General features: G+C 42.6%; 1 protein-coding gene across 1 annotated transcript in view; it reads right to left on the bottom strand.

Moving 5' to 3' along the window:
• Positions 1 to 17,367, bottom strand: part of LOC310787875 (sodium channel protein type 4 subunit alpha B-like) — a gene marked incomplete at both ends in the record, with an annotated part of 92,024 nt that overhangs the window by 29,154 nt on the left and 45,503 nt on the right. Inside the window, 5 exon segments of the mRNA XM_083649335.1 lie at positions 4,697 to 4,851; positions 7,320 to 7,380; positions 7,583 to 7,848; positions 8,934 to 9,150; positions 16,079 to 16,435. Of these exon segments, the coding sequence (XP_083505461.1) occupies positions 4,697 to 4,851; positions 7,320 to 7,380; positions 7,583 to 7,848; positions 8,934 to 9,150; positions 16,079 to 16,435 (1,056 nt within the window).

The raw sequence follows: 17,367 nt of genomic DNA on the forward strand, positions 1-17,367 counted from the left end.
ACACACACACACACACACACACACACACACACACACACACACACAGCCCTGTCCCTGTTTCTGTTTCTGTCTCTCTCACACACACACACAAAGTTTGTGCATACGTTTCCACTTACAGATTGGAGGAGTCTTTCGTCATTTTCTAATGTTACTTCTCTTCAGTGCAAAACGTTTTAATAACGACCTGCTGTACAGCGACGTTCGCTCAGTCAACTAACGTGTCGTTAACGTTAGTTAGAGGAGAAAGATAGCTGGTGTTAGCTAGCTAATTAGCCATGTTAGCTGCCTCAGTAGGTAACGTTAGCCTATAGAGAGTATTTATCTGACGTTTATGTTAGCTACTCCTCAAACCTGCGGGTGGAAATGGTTTATGCGATGCGATGTATGTTGAAGCAAGACAACGTTTTAATGTACCTTGAATTTGACAAATTACGACGGGTCGTGCTCACGCAGATCTAAGCCCTGGCCATCCTAGGCTCAACGCAAGACTAATCAGTCATTCGGATGAGTCTCGCGTTGAGGCTATGGCCATCTGTATTTCTACAATAGCCGAAATATTCCCATACAGCCGACGTTTTTAGATGGGGGAAAGTTCAGGGGAGTCCTTGCGTTCTCCTGCTTTATCACACACACGGTTGTAAACACACAGGGACAGCTCCTCACAGCTCTTCTCTACTGTGCGTCTAGGTAGACATGCAGCAAGGGGGAGGGGCCGCGTAAGCTGCACTCTGCAAAGCGACCTGGGCACGTTGTTTTGGGGCTGATACCGTGAGGAAGGTATGACGGCAAATCTTAGTGGTTTTGATACCGTGACTTTTTCAAACCGCGGTATACCTTCAAACCGGAAACCGCTGCATCCCTACTTCCGTCTGCCACACATACTGACAACCCATTCACACGTAAAGCAGTTGCAGTTGACGTAAAACCCATTTTACTGTTGTGATGTAAAACCCCCCTTAACTGCCACATTCAATACATAACAGCGAGATGACGAGTCTTCTCCCTCATTTGGCTTCCATGATCCAAAAGGTATCATGAAATCATCATGGTATTCAGAAAGTCAGCAAAAGAAAATGCTGAATTATGCGAGTTTCCAGTCATTACGTTATGCGCGTAGTGGAGTTGGTGAAGAGGTAGAGAGGGGAGGCTTAGTGAAGAGGAGGCTCATTGATTGATGTGATTATAACATCGCCAGACACCAGTCAAACCCTAAAACGAGGGAATTAATAGCGTTCTCCAAATAAATGTGAGGTATTGTAAAGAGAAAAGATCCAGGAGGAAAACATGATGTTAAAAGCTGTAAGCTATGCCTCTGCTGATCTGCTGCTACACCACCACCCATGCGTGCGTGCCGTTGTCTCGCTATGAAAAACATCTCTACACTATTTAACGTTTCTTGATTATACAGAGGTACATGAAATAGATTACCAGGCGCCACTCTTCAATTCGGCATATAGGCTATATAATCCATGGAGAGGTTACTCTAAGTGAATGTCAATTCTGGATGTGAGTCGCCTGTTATCCCCGCCTGCTGTCTTCCTCCGTTAAAACGTTTGATTAAAGATTCGCTAAAGCCGTTAACAGACATGCACGTATCGCATTTCTTTTTATCGATAGCTTTAAATGTTGTACATTGCCCTCCATGGCATAGTGAAGTACTTTCTGATAGGGGGGTACGGTGGCGCAGTGGTAAGCGCTGTCGCCTCACAGCTCGAAGATCCTGGGTTCGATTCCAACCTGGGACTCTGTGAACGCTGAAGGAATGCGTGCCCGTCCGCATGTACTCGAGTGCCCACCGCCCAGGTGGGGTCGTCAAAAAGGGCCTTTCTGTGTGGAGTTTGCATGTTCTCCCCGTACCTCCCGGGGGTTTCCTTCATATAGGGACCCCCTTCACCAAAACATGCAATATCCTGGTTGCTAATGTGGTTCCTCCTCTGGTCGTTAAGGGAGTAGCAACCAGGATAAATAAATTGAATTAACACTAATGGGGGATAAAAATGGGATAAAAAATCGGGAATAAAAAAAATTATACTTTCTGATGGCTTCTAGACGATATCAGGCCTCAAAAAGTTGTGAAGAGCGTCTCGGGATATAACTTTGACAGTGACGGCTGCCATTATTCTACACAGCCTGCCCTGTGTTTGTCCCGAGTGGGCACGGGGGGTGGGGCTTAGCGATAGGTCAATTGTTCATGTTCAAGTCATTCTAATAGGCAACTTCTGTTGTAGTCTCGCTTGCCAGTCTGTCCCAGCAAGAGTCTGGCTGGGAACGTTTTCACTGTGGACTAGAGGGGGAAAAGGCTGTTTACAGCCATCCACCGAACGTACCATGCAGGCTGGCTTCATTACATAATCCACATCAATAGTTTTCAGCGTGTAGCAACGAGCTAGCGGATAGTGCTGCTGTTGTTATTGTTCCAAAGGCAGCGGCGCAGGCATTTGAGCTCGGCAGATTCAACACATACAACAGCAGAGGCATACAGATTCAACACGTACAGCAGCAGAGACATACAGATTCAACACGTACAGCAGCAGAGACATACAGATTCTACACGTACAGCAGCAGAGACATACAGATTCTACACGTACAGCAGCAGAGACATACAGATTCTACACGTACAGCAGCAGAGACATACAGATTCTACATGTACAGCAGAAGAGACATACAGATTCAACACGTACAGCAGCAGAGACATACAGATTCTACACGTACAGCAGCAGAGACATACAGATTCAACACGTACAGCAGCAGAGACATACAGATTCAACACGTACAGCAGCAGAGACATACAGATTCAACATGTACAGCAGCAGAGACATACAGATTCAACATGTACAGCAGAAGAGACATACAGATTCAACACGTACAGCAGCAGAGACATACAGATTCTACACGTACAGCAGCAGAGACATACAGATTCAACACGTACAGCAGCAGAGACATACAGATTCAACACGTACAGCAGCAGAGACATACAGATTCAACATGTACAGCAGCAGAGACATATAGATTCTACACATACAGCAGCAGAGACATATAGATTCTACACGGGGGGCGTGGAAAGGAAATCCAAATATGGTCGCAGCTGCAGCCAGAGGGGGTCGGAGCCAATTGCAGAGCTTGCAGGGATTTCCATCCGGCCCCGACTGAAATGGTCGGCACCAATGGGAGAGCTAGGTCCACCATGCTGCTTCCACCCAGTCAGACTACTTCTGTTTCAGTCTGGATTCTGGAATATTTTTCAATCATCTTGATGAAATCAGGCTAAATGTAATGTAATAAATTACTGTTCAACACTGAATAAGTGTCCAAATGTTCATGTCATTCTGGCCAATACTCCAGTTCTGTTATAACATTTCAGTCTGGAATATGGAATATTTTAAAATAATCTTGATGACTAAACTACTAAAAGTAATCTCGTGTAAGAAATGACTGTTCTACAATGAGGAAGTTTGAAGTAAAAAAAAAACTGGTTGGTTTTGGATTTATTTTTCTTCAAGAGTGCATTTTTTTCTTGTGTGACCCTCAACACAGGCTTTGAGAATCCCGGGCCACTTACTGATGCTTAAATTAACCTACTCATATTCTGGTTTATTTCAAGAAAAATATTTTGGCTAGTGGAAATTCTAATTGGATGGTAACTTTAAAATCTAGCAGCCATATTGGCAGGCAATCAAAAAAGTTAATTTCAAACCCTCCGAGTGGTGACATAGGAGTGAGTGAGAAAAGGATCAAATTGGTGGTTAAGACTGAATAATGACATCAGAACTGTTAATTTAAATTAGTTATTCCTCTAAATCTGGCTTCAAATGCCCCAAATTTTCAAATGCCCTTTGGGGAACCGTTTGGCCCCCAGCAAAATGTGGCCCTTGGTGAAAAGTAATTGGCGACCCCTGAAATGCACCAACTGAATGATAATAAGGTGTAGGTTACCCTAATAATAATAATAACTAGAACGGGCAACATTTCCTGAAGATCATTTAATTGTGCTTCCTGCCCTCGTGACGCCCCGCCCCCTTGCAATGCCCCTGCCCTTCCATCCAGTATAAATACAGCCCCAATCGGCAATGTATAGCTAGGACGTCTCTAGGCGGTTGCAATGGTGTACTGACTGGTTGCTAGGGTGTTTTTTCGGCTGATCGCTAGGGCGTTTGTAGATGGTTGCTAGGGTGTACTAAGTAATTGTGGGTAGGAATGGCTCGGCCTATCTGAGTAGACGGGGGAGGAGCCAAGGAAACCAGGGAAAAAATAATTTTGATTGTAGAAGTTACGGTTCCAAAGTCATGGACCAAAACGTAAAGAGGGCAGCTATAGCGCCACCGTGAGGTCAATCAGTGTAATATTTTAGGCCAGAGTTGAAGAGTACTCTATGAACCTATGTACACATAGACAGATAGATATTTTTTCCAGCATGTGGCCCACAACCAAAAAGATTTGGCCACCCCTGCCCTAAGGTATTAGGTTACTCTAAGGTTAGTAGGTTACCCTAAGGTTAGTACCTAATGTTAGTAGGTTACCCTAAGGTGAATAGGCATAGGTTACCCTAAGGTTAGTACCTATGTTAGTAGGTTACCCTAATGTTAGTAGGTTACCCTAAGATCATTACCTAATTTTAGTAGGTTACCTTAAGGTCAGTACCTAATGTTAGTAGGTTACCCTAAGTTAGTGAAGTGAGACAGCAACAGAGCTTTTTTACCAGAGCTCCACTGCTGAGCAAAATCATGAAGATGATGAAGGTTTCAAAGTAATTGTGTTCTACAATGGAGAAGCAGGTTTTCCGCAGGTGGGCCCAGGATTTCCCCCAGCCCTGGGACGTGTCTATTTCCAGCAGGGGGCAGCGCCTGTAACAGTCTGACAAAAATATAGGGTTAATACATCTTTTTTTTGTGATCTTTTTTTTATTGATTTACATTTTTAAGTATAAAAGGAAAACAAACCAAGAAAAAAACAACAACATAAAAACCACAAACATCTACAGAAAACGAAACAAAACCTATGCATACACATAGACAAACAGATTCAAAATAACATATTGATAACATATGATATTAGTCTACACCATGTCCCAATTGATTATGTTAGATGAAATGGATAGATCCCTACTCCAGCTGACATTGGCTTGCAATGTTTTTTCTGTGGCCTTGGTGCAAAGAGTATAAAGACTAGTAATCTCTTGAGACGGACTTTCGACTTGCATCGAAAATCTGTCGGGAGGCTCCGTCAAAAGGGGTTCAACAGCGCTCGCACGCATGCTGCGCTTTACCTGATCAAAATGAAGTGAACGTGACCGGTTTGTAGTCAAGTTGCTACTTGCTACTAGCAACGAGCTAGAGTTGTTATTGTTGTTTCATAGCGAATTAGCGATGGACGGATTTGAGAGCGACACGCAGGGAGCGGAAAAGAAATCCATGAATTGCCAGAGCCGGTCGGTTGGAGCCAATGGCAGAGCTTGGAGGGACCAGAAAGGGGTTTTCTTCCGCTGGCGACCGCGCCTCTTGAGCTCCTGTTGCACCACATTGAAACGGGGCTGCCCCAGAGGTTAGAGAAAAAAAATGATTTTCTTTGTTTAACCGATGGGCTCCTAGATTGAAAGACTAGAGACCAAGCCCTTAGTGGTCTTGGATGTGCAAATATTGCTTTTTAATTCTTCACCCCAAGGCACACCGTATGAACACAAAGCACTAGGAAGTTGCAAATAAAAAAAGAACGAATTGCGAGGAAGATTATAATGAGTCTGAAGGTCCTGGAATGCCCGAAGCCTATGATCTGATGTAATATCGGAGATAATATTAATGCCCTTATTCTTCCATGAAGAGAAAGAGATTGGTCGACCACCCAGACAAAGAGATAAATTATTAAACAAGGGTAAATGAGTGTGGAATTTGAATGATATGTTGGCATGAGACTCAACAATTCTAAATGTAGTGATAAGGTGAGAAATGATAGGGCCATAGTTGGATCTACAGGATCTGAGAGGAATGTTGGAGAAAATGATGTCCTGAAGCCTACATGGGCTAATTAACCCTTTCCTCCTCCAATGAACGCCACGCCACCTGTGCTTCTGGGTTGAACCAGATATGAAGAGTGTATAAGACCAAAAGTAACATTTAAAGTTAGGGAGGCCAAGGCCGCCAGAGATTTTTTATCTTTGTAAGATTTCTTTGTTTCTTATTCCAGATACATTTTGTAATGAAGTTATGTAATTTGTCCCAATGACCAGCAGGGGGTGATTAAAGGTAGCATGGAGTGAAAGAAATGAATGCGAGGCAGGATATTCATCTTTATAATGGAAGCCCGAGCTTGTAATGAATTGGGGAGAAGTGACCAACGCTCCAAATCTGACTCCACCTGCCTAGAAATAGAGTTAAAATTACTTGTAACAATTTCTTGAAGAGATGGAACAATTTCAATACCCAAGTATTAAAATTTCTGGACCACTGGGATGTTTGCAGGTGGTGTGGCTAAGGGTTAATACATCTAAAAGCCTTATGATCCACCATAATCACCATAGATAAGAATGCAGTGATGCTTCAAACAGGCCACGCCCACAAAGTGTGGTGCAAGTTCTCTGCCCCGCTCTATCTCTATGGGCAATGTATACATTATAAATAACGGACAAATACATCTTCATTCAAATGTGTTTTTTCTGGAAGCATGTAAAGTTCAAGGAGGTAGAGCGGGTCGTCCACCAATCAGAAGGTCGATGGTTCGATCCCCGGCTCCTCCAGTCTGCATGTCGAAGTGTCCTTGGGCAAGATACGGAACCCCAAATTGCGCCCAATGGCACGCGTGGTAGTTAGACGAGTCTCGCTGGCCAGCCTCCCCTCCCTACCGTGAGATGAGTCTGGTGGCGCAGGTCTCTATAGTGGGATTGCGATGGGCGGCGCTTGGCGGCAGTGCCCTTGGAAAATAGTTTCCAACAATCCAACTTGCCATTTTCAGCATGTAGCAACGAGCTAGCGTGTAGGTTTCTGCCATTAGCTTGCTAGCTAGTTAGCGTTGTTGTTTTCACTGAGGCGGCAGGGCACTATTTACAGCGACACACAGGGAGGAGGGAGCGGAAGCCGCTCTGATTGACATGGTCGGAGACAATGACAGAGCTTGTAATAAGCCGGGAGCGGACATCCGGCAGCGACTGAAACAGTCGCTCCAATGGGGAGCAGCTGTAGAGCAGGGGAGGGCTTATCCCAATAGCCTGTTCCTGTGCAACCAGACGACTCTCACGGAAGGGAGGGGAGGCTGGCCAGCGAGACTACAGACAGACAGACAGACAGACAGACAGACAGACAGACAGACAGACAGACAGACAGGTGCCTCACCCACAGTATAGCAGTCTTCTGGGCTGGAACCATCATGATCTTCCTCCTCCTGCTCCTCAGCCTTAAGAGGTTTCTCCACTGTGCTGCACACTGAAGACTGCTCTTCATACTACACACACACACACACACACACACACACACACACACACACACAATGGAACATTGATCATTGAACAATTGATATTTCCTGTAGTGATCGTGACCAAACCTACAGCAGCCATCATATCAATGGTGCCATTGCGGAATAGAATACAACATTTTACTTGAGGATGGTGTTTGTTGTCTTTCTCCTCTAAGTCAAGGCTCTCGTCCTCCTCCTCCTCCTCCTCCTCCTCATCATCTTCATTGTCATCGTCTGACTCAGCTGTAGCGATGGGGACCCTCAGAGAGATGATGTTGCTATAGTTACTGCTCAGGTTGCCGTGGTTACTGCTAAGGGTGTTGACCTCTGACACAATTTTGTCTGAGGTCACAAAGGTCAAAGCCAGGGACTCCTTCATGTCTTCCTCTATGTTGTCCTCCAATTCTGCTGATATCACAAGCAGAGAAGAATTCAATACACAATATACACAAAACTAACTTCACACAATATACACAAAACTAACTTCACACAATATACACAAAAGTAACATCACACAATATACACAAAACTAACTTCACACAATATACACAAAACTAACTTCACACAATATACACAAAACTAACCCTAACCAGTGAAATCCACCTAGTACAGCATCAGCAGCACCAACCTAAAGCTAAAGAAGCTGTACCAGAGCTGTGTTCTTTCTACCATGCTATAGTACCACAGGTAGACTGTGGGCCAACGGGAGATTTTGTGTCCCGTTCAGTCATTACATTACGTCATTTGTCAGGTCATTTGTATAAAGATCTCTGCTATTAGCTACCGAGCTAACAGCAAGCTTGCTTCCGAAGCGTTTGATAACGCAAGCTAACATTGCTAGCCTGACCCAAGCCCTAAAAATAAGAGATGTTCCCCGCAGCAAGGGCCCCACTCCTCGGGGCCACGACCATCACGGGCCCGGGGGCGGGGTGCGGGGCCAGTCAGTAGTAAATCATAAATTAAACATTGTTTCAAGAAAGCATTTAGATTCATACTTAAAGTTTGAAGTGCTTAATTAACAATGAACTCAATTGGAAATAAGCCAAATAGATAATTTTTCCGTTATAAACTCCTAAATAAATGGGTATATAAGAAAATATTTACTTTATTTACTTATTTACTTATTGAAGAATGCAATTTTCCAGATTGGTTGATGGTTGATGTGCACTATATTGATTCATATATTAAATTAATGTTTATTTATGTATTTGACTGTACAACTCAACATTAAACATCAGATCATAATAATGTAGCCTAGAGAGGCACCTCAGCATGGCAGTTAATTTCATGCCTCATTCATTTGGCAGTACGAGCAACTGTAGCATGTCCCAATTTCCCCTCGGGGATCATTCAAGTTTTTCTGATTCTGATTCTGATTCTGATTCCTACCTGCATGGAAACCAGCTTTCTCAGCCACAGCATGGTCTTGGTCATTGCTCTAGCAGCTAGAGTCTAGCTGTATTCTCTGTGGTTAGATAAGTGTATGTTCTTACCAGCATGCTGGCCTGCCTCAGCATAGCCTGGTTCGGCCTGCTTCATCCCCAGCAGAGTCCAAATGTGTCCCAGGATCCAGGCACGGACCCAGTCTGTAGCCCAGCTGATCCTGTTCACAGCGATCTGCAGGTTGTTCAAGTCGCCCTCTTCTTCAGGAGCTGCCAGGTTATCTCCACTGAACGAACTCAGCAACAAGGCCAGGAACAGATTCAGGACCTGCCATGCAAACATAATTTTATTTTTATTATTATTATTATTATTATTATTATTATTATTATTATTATTATTATTATTATTATTATTATTATTATTATTATACTAGTACAGTGCCCATTTTCCTCGCTCTCCTTCCCCCATTCACACATCATGCTCTCCACTGCACCAACAAGTTGATTGGACCAATCTAAACAGCTTCTAAATCATGTTGATCATACACTGACTTCTAATACTGACTTCTACCCTTCCCATTTTGCATCCCAAACACCTGAGCCCTGTACTACGAAACTAGTTTAACAGATTTTTGCTCATATATTGGCTCATATATTGGCATACAGCCTACAGGACACAGTTCCAGCTGAAACATGCAAGAAGCCTGCATATTTAGTATTGGGGCTATCCCATATTTATCCCATCTATAGGCTTTTCTGGCATGTAGGAGAATATCACCCTCACTCCATTTGAGGCTCCGTTTAGCCTATGATATGCGCTGCGGTGATTAATAGTGATCATATTTCTCCACGCATAGTTGAGCTGTTAAGACATAAAGTGGTAAGTAGGCTTAATTTAATTATGTAGCCTACAGAGCCACAAATGTTTTTCTTGTTATATTCTCAGTTGACTGCAATCTATTTTTCATATGGCGATCTTATATGAACGGTGAGTGACTCCAGAGAGCCGATTATATGGGTCTGTCATGGATTTTGATCTTATCCTCTGAAGCTAACCTGGTCGCGACCAGGTTAGCTTTGCAGCGTCAGTTGCCATGGTGATTGAAAGTTAACTTGCTTTGTAGTACGGCTAAACCAGGTTTAAACTCAAACTTACTCGGATAAGGCATTAAACTAGCTTCGTAGTACAGGCTACTGTTCCTGCACAATATAACTTCAATGCTCTGTCATCATCATCATCATCATCAACCTTTATTTAATCAGGCAAGTTAATTAAGAACAAATTCTTATTTTCAATAACGGCCTGGTGGGAGGCAAAAAAACAACTCCTGAGGGGAAGGGGGTTGGGGGGGAAATAAAAGCATAAAAGTGACACAGAGATAGGACAAGAAACAATTACATTCAGCACAGACCACAAGCAGGCCATCACAGACAAATAGACAGAACAGACAGAACAATACACATACTATATGTATATATTTAAACTGTGTGCTGGCATAGTATGCTAGCACACAGGACGGCAACAAGATCTACACTTTAAAAGAGGAAGAAGACCAACAGTGAATACAAGGGAATCAGAGAGAAGGGGCAACACAGACAACATCATGAGGAGCAATAGGGCTGGGTCGGTTTGAAAATTTTAAAACCGGTTCGATATTGCCGTCTAAACCGGATCGAACCGGTATACCAATTTTTTTTGTAATCATTTTTTTTTTTTTTTTTTTTTTAAGCAGGGCTCCCGAGTGTGGCCCATAACTGTCTGTAGTGCAACTTCAGTCCACCTGATAGTGATAATACACCTCTAAGCTGGTATTGTCAACCAGCAATGATACTGAATAAAAAGAAGCAGGAAACCTGTGTAACAAACACACCCTGTATTTATTTCTCATAACTATTCAGCTTAACTTTTCTTCAAACATCAACATAATAAACAAAATAAGACTTTTGCATACTAGTGCAACTTGAGAAGAGGCTAATACGAACAATAGTGCAATCAGAATGGACTGGCAAAAAAAAACTTTTAGGTTTTTTCGGTTCGCACGTGATCAAACCGGTTTGGGCTCATACACCGAACCGAATCGGTAAAACCGGAAATCGACCCATGACTAAGGAGCAATGACAGGTGTGTGCCATAGTGTTAGTAATAAGGTCATTGAAGGAACGGATGGAGACAAAGCTCTCCATCTTCAGGGTTTTTTGTAATTTGTTCCAGTCATCGGCTGCAGCAAACTGGAAGGAGGAGCGACCCAGAGATGTGTGAGCTTTGGGGACCTTCAGAAGAATGTGAGGCACTGCGAGTGCTGTAAGTGGGAGTTGAGCGTTCCAATAGGTGTGCAAGATAGGGGGGAGTGAGGCCTAGGAGTGATTTGTAAACCAGGGTAAGCCAGTGTATTTTGCGCCTGGATTCAAGGGGAGGCCAGTTTACCATGGAGTACAGTGTGCAGTGATGTGTTCTGTAAGGGGCATTGGTGGCAAAACAGATGGCAGAGTGATATAGGACATCCAGGTGATCGAGAGCTCCCTTGGCAGCCGACCTGTAGATCACATCTCCATAATCAAATAGAGGGAGGCCCGTCCTGACCAGGGTGAGTTTGGCCGAGGCAATGAAGGAGGAACGGTTCCTATACAGGAAGCCCAGCCTGGATTTGACCTTGGCCTGAAGCTTCGTCAGATGTTCTGAGAAGGACAGAGTGCTGTCAATCCAGACCCCCAGATATTTATAGGAGGTGACTGACTGCAGCTCTCGGCCATCAGAGGACGTGATTGTACCGGGTGGGGAGACATTCCTTCTGCCGAGCCACATGACCTTAGTCTTACTGGTGTTGAGAACCAGACCCAGGGCAGAGAAACCCGCCTGCATTAGCTGGAAGCTCTCCTGAAGAGTTTTCAGGACAGCATCTGGGGAGGGCCCAGCATAATATAGAATAGTGTCATCGGCATAGAGATGGACGGAAGAGTTACCAACTGCGAGACCTATATTGTTGATATAAATGGCGAAAAGAACAGCAGCTAAAATGGAACCCTGTGGCACTCCCATAGAGATGGGATGAGGTCCTGGTTGATAAAATCTACTCTGCCTTAAATAACAATGAATATGCTCTGGACATCTTCTTGATATCCAAAGCTTTCGATACAGTGAAAAGTAATGCCTTTGCTGGCTCTTTTTGTTAATGAATTCAGTCCATTTGTCCCACTTCAGGTTATTATCTAAGACAGCCCAGAGGTATTTATACTCCGTGACTGACTGTATAGGCTGTCCTCTAATACTACTAGACAGGATGTGGGCTCTTTCCTAAACTCTAGACATCTCCTTTGTCTTAGAAGATTTCAGGAGGAGATGAGAGCCCTCACACCATTTAACTCCTCTAATTTGGGCCATGCTCCTCATTATCACACTGAGGAAGTGTCGTATAATAATAAGCATATACCATGGCCTGTCGTGATTGCTATATATTGCTATATAGATTGCTATATATACTATATATATATATATATGTGTGTGTGTGTGTCAACTTGATCACTATAAGCGGATGATCATTATATCCGATTTCTTCCTTTTTCTTTATTTCTCATGCAGATTACCATCTAATTGTTATTGACTTTAAAAATGCATACAGTAAGTTAGGCCTCCAGGAGGCTCCAGCTGTTTCAAACACAGTGGTCTCACGTAGACAGAGACGCCACCATCTCTCCACAGACAGAGATGCTGTGATGTCTCCATATACACAGACAGACATGCACTGAGTATTGCTGCTGTATCTTGTTGGCTCATTTTTGGCAGTTTGTAAGTAAAAAAATAAAATAAAACTACTGTAGTTTTAATCATTTTTTCCATTATTCTCAGGTGTGACAAGGTCCAAATGATCACTGTAAGCGGACTATTGATCACTATAAGCAAATTATTTAAACAGCATGTATATGGGAATGATTCGGGACCAAGCTTTTTGATCAATATAAGCGGTTGATCACTATAACCGTGATCACTATAAGCGGATTCCACTGTATATATATATATACACTGTATATATATATATATATATATATATATATATATATATATACACTGTATATATATATAAATAGTGCTATTAATGGTGCACTATCTCTCCAACCTGCTCTTCTCATCCACCGGTTCACCTCAAGATTGCTGTCTCTCCTTTATATTCTGTACACTAATCACTGTTGTGTAGCAACTATGTGAACAGATACATTTGAAAGTACACTGATGATTCTGTAAATGTCAGACTTTTAGAAGGGGAGAAACAGGACCACGGGCCGGTAGTATACAACTTTGTTAATTGGTGTGATCAGTGTGATAGAGCGATGTGCAATAACATAGAGACACTGCATGAAATAGGCCACGCCCATCACAGGGGAAAGCTCTCCATTCACTTCCATACACCAGCGCAATTTTCCTTGAATTAAACATAGCTAAAAGCTGTTGTGTGGTGGGCTGCGCAGACAACAAATGTAAAAAATCGCCAATTAAAGTTTTTTTCTACTCCCGAAGCCGTTGAGAAGAAAAATGTGGATCTAGCTGTCAATGAAGTAAGTTGGAGTGTTCATCTTCCGTATATATGATCTTTGTGTGCAACACGTATAGCAGAACGCCAGGATTTGGGGGGAGTTTCAGGAAGCAGGAAGTCTGTAGACAAACGTTGTGATCGGCTCACGTCTCGTTCGCAGTTCAAATAAATAAAGTAAACGCACATGTCTCATTATTTGACACTATCCAGTTCCTCCTAACATATCTGTAAAACTATCTATCTGACGAGAGTTCCTTTGTTTGCCCGCGGTTTGTTTTGCTAGAAGTTGGCGTGGTAGTTGGTCCTTTGTGTTTTCCCCCGTGTTGGGCATGGTTTCTAAATGATGATGCGCTCCGCAGTGTCTCTATACAACCACTTAGCACTTTAACTCCTATAGTCTCTTTGCTGCCATCATGTTGTCAATGTAACTCCTATAGTCTCTTTGCTATGCCATCATGTTGTCAATGTAAAAGCACTTAGCACTTTAACTCCTATAGTCTCTTTGCTATGGTTAGGGTTATCATTAGGCCATCATGTTGTCAATGTAAAAGGCTTAGCACTTTAACTCCTATAGTCTCTTTGCTGCCATCATGTTGTCAATGTAAAAGCTTTAACTCCTATAGTCTCTTTGCTATGCCATCATGTTGTCAATGTAAAAGCACTTAGCACTTTAACTCCTATAGTCTCTTTGCTGCCATCATGTTGTCAATGTAAAAGCTTTAACTCCTATAGTCTCTTTGCTGCCATCATGTTGTCAATGTAAAAGCACTTAGCACTTTAACTCCTATAGTCTCTTTGCTATGGTTAGGGTTATCATTAGGCCATCATGTTGTCAATGTAAAAGGCTTAGCACTTTAACTCCTATAGTCTCTTTGCTGCCATCATGTTGTCAATGTAAAAGCTTTAACTCCTATAGTCTCTTTGCTATGCCATCATGTTGTCAATGTAAAAGCACTTAGCACTTTAACTCCTATAGTCTCTTTGCTATGCCATCATGTTGTCAATGTAAAAGCACTTAGCACTTTAACTCCTATAGTCTCTTTGCTATGCCATCATGTTGTCAATGTAAAAGCACTTAGCACTTTAACTCCTATAGTCTCTTTGCTATGCCATCATGTTGTCAATGTAAAAGCACTTAGCACTTTAACTCCTATAGTCTCTTTGCTGCCATCATGTTGTCAATGTAAAAGCACTTAGCACTTTAACTCCTATAGTCTCTTTGCTATGCCATCATGTTGTCAATGTAAAAGCACTTAGCACTTTAACTCCTATAGTCTCTTTGCTATGCCATCATGTTGTCAATGTAAAAGCACTTAGCACTTTAACTCCTATAGTCTCTTTGCTATCAGGTTAGGGTTAGGGTTAGGCCATCATGTTGTCAATGTAAAAGCACTTAGCACTTTAACTCCTATAGTCTCTTTGCTATGCCGTCATGTTGTCAATGTAAAAGCACTTAGCACTTTAACTCCTATAGTCTCTTTGCTATGCCATCATGTTGCTTTAACTCCTATAGTCTCTTTGCTATGCCATCATGTTGTCAATGTAAAAGCACTTAGCACTTTAACTCCTATAGTCTCTTTGCTATGCCATCATGTTGTCAATGTAAAAGCACTTAGCACTTTAACTCCTATAGTCTCTTTGCTATGCCATCATGTTGTCAATGTAAAAGCACTTAGCACTTTAACTCCTATAGTCTCTTTGCTATGCCATCATGTTGTCAATGTAAATAACTCCTATAGTCTCTTTGCTATGCCATCATGTTGTCAATGTACTTTAACTCCTATAGTCTCTTTGCTATGCCATCATGTTGTCAATGTAAAAGCACTTAGCACTTTAACTCCTATAGTCTCTTTGCTATGCCATCATGTTGTCAATGTAAAAGCACTTAGCACTTTAACTCCTATAGTCTCTTTGCTATGCCATCATGTTGTCAATGTAAAAGCACTTAGCACTTTAACTCCTATAGTCTCTTTGCTATGCCATCATGTTGTCAATGTAAAAGCACTTAGCACTTTAACTCCTATAGTCTCTTTGCTATGCCATCATGTTGTCAATGTAAAAGCACTTAGCACTTTAACTCCTATAGTCTCTTTGCTATGCCATCATGTTGTCAATGTAAATAACTCCTATAGTCTCTTTGCTATGCCATCATGTTGTCAATGTACTTTAACTCCTATAGTCTCTTTGCTATGCCATCATGTTGTCAATGTAAATAACTCCTATAGTCTCTTTGCTATGCCATCATGTTGTCAATGTAAAAGCACTTAGCACTTTAACTCCTATAGTCTCTTTGCTGCCATCATGTTGTCAATGTAAAAGCACTTAGCACTTTAACTCCTATAGTCTCTTTGCTGCCATCATGTTGTCAATGTAAAAGGGTTAGGGTTAGGGTTAGGGTTAGGGCCATCATGTTGTCAATGTAAAACTTAGCACTTTAACTCCTATAGTCTCTTTGCTATGCCATCATGTTGTCAATGTAAAAGCTATGCCATCATGTTGTCAATGTAAAAGGTCATTTGTGATTTTTCTTTGTTCTCATGTCACTAAATGCTTCTACTTTATGTTGTGCGATTTATGTAATGTTTTATACGAAGCAACCGTGTACTGTGCCCATGGCAACCCCCCCCCCCAATAACGTTTAACTTACCTACCTACCTATGTACTGTAAGCAGACTGATAACATGCTAGTTTAGACCCCATTCCAGTAGCTAGCTAGCTAAGCAGACTCACCACAAGGTTGCCTATGACCATGACCATCATGAAGACGATGAGACACATGGTTTGATCTGCGACCTCCATGCAGTCCCACATGGTCTCTATCCACTCTCCACACAGGACCCTGAAGATGATGAGGAAGGCATGGAAGAAGTCGTTCATGTGCCAGCGGGGCAGCACACAGTCTGCTGCGATGCGACACACACAGTCTTCATAACTCTTCCCAAACAGCTGCATGCCCACCACCGCGAAGATGAACACGATGATGGCCAGGACCAGCGTGAGGTTCCCCAGGGCTCCTACCGAGTTCCCTATGATCTTTATCAACATGCTGAGGGTCGGCCACGACTTGGCCAGCTTAAACACTCGCATCTGTGGGGCAGACAGACAGGTAGATAGACAGGTAGACAGACAGACATGTTGTGTTCCTATCTTAATACTTAATTAGATAGTGAGACAGTTAGACAGACAGACATGTTGTGTTCCTATCTTAATACTTAATTAGATATTAAATCATCACATCGTCTTCGTTTACTTGCTTTATTGGTTTATAACCCGGACCTCTCAACACCATTCCTTCTGGCTGTCACCGGTCTCTGCACTTCCAACACTTTCTGTATCATTGCACATGTGACCTCTATAGTCCAATCAGAATCCAATGCATGACATCCCCCCTTTTCTTGGAAATAAACATATCCACTTTACAAACAAAGTACTGTCTCATACATCAGTGGTTATTGTTTTGCTTTTTCATAACAGCTATTTTCTTGAGCTTAGAAACCATCTTTTAACTTGTGTTGTTTTCCAACATTATACCCCAACAACTTTTCCCCCCAATTATATACAACTGTTCACAATACAGCCACAATACAATAATACTAGCCTGGTAAACCAGCCCGTCACGTGAACTCACATTTCATTTGGTTCTGCGATACTGTCTGGCCCCAAGGCCTGGGAGGGTGTTAAGCAGAAGCTGCAAAGCGGAAGAGCCAATCAGCGACTGCGCTCAGTGTTCGCTGATTGACAGCGCAAGTTGGCCAATCAGGAACGCCACTTGCACTGCACTAACAAAACAATAATGGCCGCCTCCCTGCCTGTCCCGTCAATGTTCGTCTAGTTTAAACAGCCATAAAGTGCAGTTATTGCAGAAATAGACTCAATAACAACAATTAAACAAGTACAGGAGTATCGCCTCAACCGCTGAGTTTCTCGTCAGAAAATGTGTTTTTGCCATTCTCCCGAATGGATTTGGGTTTGAATGGATCTGACACTGATTGGCTGAAGGAGTTGTCTGTCAAGGCTAA

Source organism: Poromitra crassiceps (genome assembly GCF_964638095.1).
Source record: "Poromitra crassiceps genome assembly, chromosome: 13".
NCBI lineage: Eukaryota > Metazoa > Chordata > Actinopteri > Beryciformes > Melamphaidae > Poromitra > Poromitra crassiceps.